The 1271-nt window shown below is 32.4% G+C and overlaps 1 protein-coding gene across 1 annotated transcript in view; it reads right to left on the reverse strand.

The window, feature by feature from the left end:
- Nucleotides 1-1271, reverse strand: part of LOC106467337 (maltase-glucoamylase, intestinal-like) — a 37887-nt gene that overhangs the window by 32980 nt on the left and 3636 nt on the right. The window contains 1 exon segment of the mRNA XM_022395495.1: nucleotides 793-1040. Coding sequence (XP_022251203.1) covers nucleotides 793-1040 — 248 coding nt within the window.

Below are 1271 nucleotides of genomic sequence, written 5' to 3' on the forward strand. Positions count from 1 at the left end.
AATAAAAATGTTCATTGTGGTAAACGAAATAATAATTTGATCTAAGTAAGGGTGTTTTTCCCGGTTTGTAAAAATCCTTACGTGATAGAAAAAAAAAGAATATTATTTCCGAAATCTGCGTAGCTGAATTATGGTAAATTTTTTTATTAAAACCAAAACAACTTTTACGAAGTGTAAATTCGCAGGTCTGTGTAATCCTTTAGCTAAGTAGAGTATTTACATAAACATGACTACGTAAATTTTGTTTTTCTAATATAAAAGGATCAAATTCCATTAAGTCATTTGGATGACTTCCATGGTTATAACCATCTTTAACCGCAGATAAAATAAATTTTAATCCTCAAGACAGTTTGATTATTTATGATTACTAATAATGTTGCATATTAAAAAATCTTGCTGTTTTAAGATTCAAAAGTACAAAATTAATTAATAAATTACGTAATATAATACTATTAAATGCGTCTTGACAAGCCATTAACTGAAAAAAAACAACTATAAAGTTTGTTTGTTTAAAGTTAAGCACATAGCTGCACAATGGGCTAAACTGTGCTCTGCCCACCACGGGTATCAAAACCCGGTTTCTAGCGTTGTAAGTCCGCAGACATACCGCTGTGCCACTAGGGGGCAAATTATAAAATACCTATATGTATATGTGTGTGGGTGTAATTAAAATTAGTTGTTAATATTTTACAGTTGTAGTTATCCGTATAATTGAAAAAGATCTGCCAGATGATTAGTTAGATCTCAGAATTTCTGGGCCAAAAGTACGGGGAATAATTAACATCGACTTACTTTAAATCGTACAATACTCTCTGTGATATACGTCACTTCAAAGTTAATCTCTTTAATGCTTTTCTGCACTAGAGGAGTAGAGGACACCTGTTCTAGAAGAAGCGATGATCCCCTGGGCTTGTTAACCTTCGCTTCCTTTAGTTTGTAACCAAACTCGGTCTTCGGAATGAAACACTTCGGAACGTTCTCTTCAAGACTTTCTATCCATTGACAGCCTTTGTTTTCGCATATTTCTTTTGTGTATTCGTCTACAGGAATAGGTTTAGCGTTAATAAGCCTTTGGTTATGGTGTAGAAAAATCTAAACTTACAATTTCCAAGAAAAAAAAGACTGATAATAATTAGATCTGGTCGTTTATTTATTGACCATCTATAAATATACACCTGGAAAAAAGTTAAGCATCCCCGTGTTTTTTTCAAGTGATTCAGATTCGACGTTCTTGTGACTGATTATAAATTACCATTCAATCTAAACGTGTT

This window comes from Limulus polyphemus, unplaced genomic scaffold (genome assembly GCF_000517525.1).
Source record: "Limulus polyphemus unplaced genomic scaffold, Limulus_polyphemus-2.1.2 Scaffold2574, whole genome shotgun sequence".
In the NCBI taxonomy this organism is placed as follows: domain Eukaryota; kingdom Metazoa; phylum Arthropoda; class Merostomata; order Xiphosura; family Limulidae; genus Limulus; species Limulus polyphemus.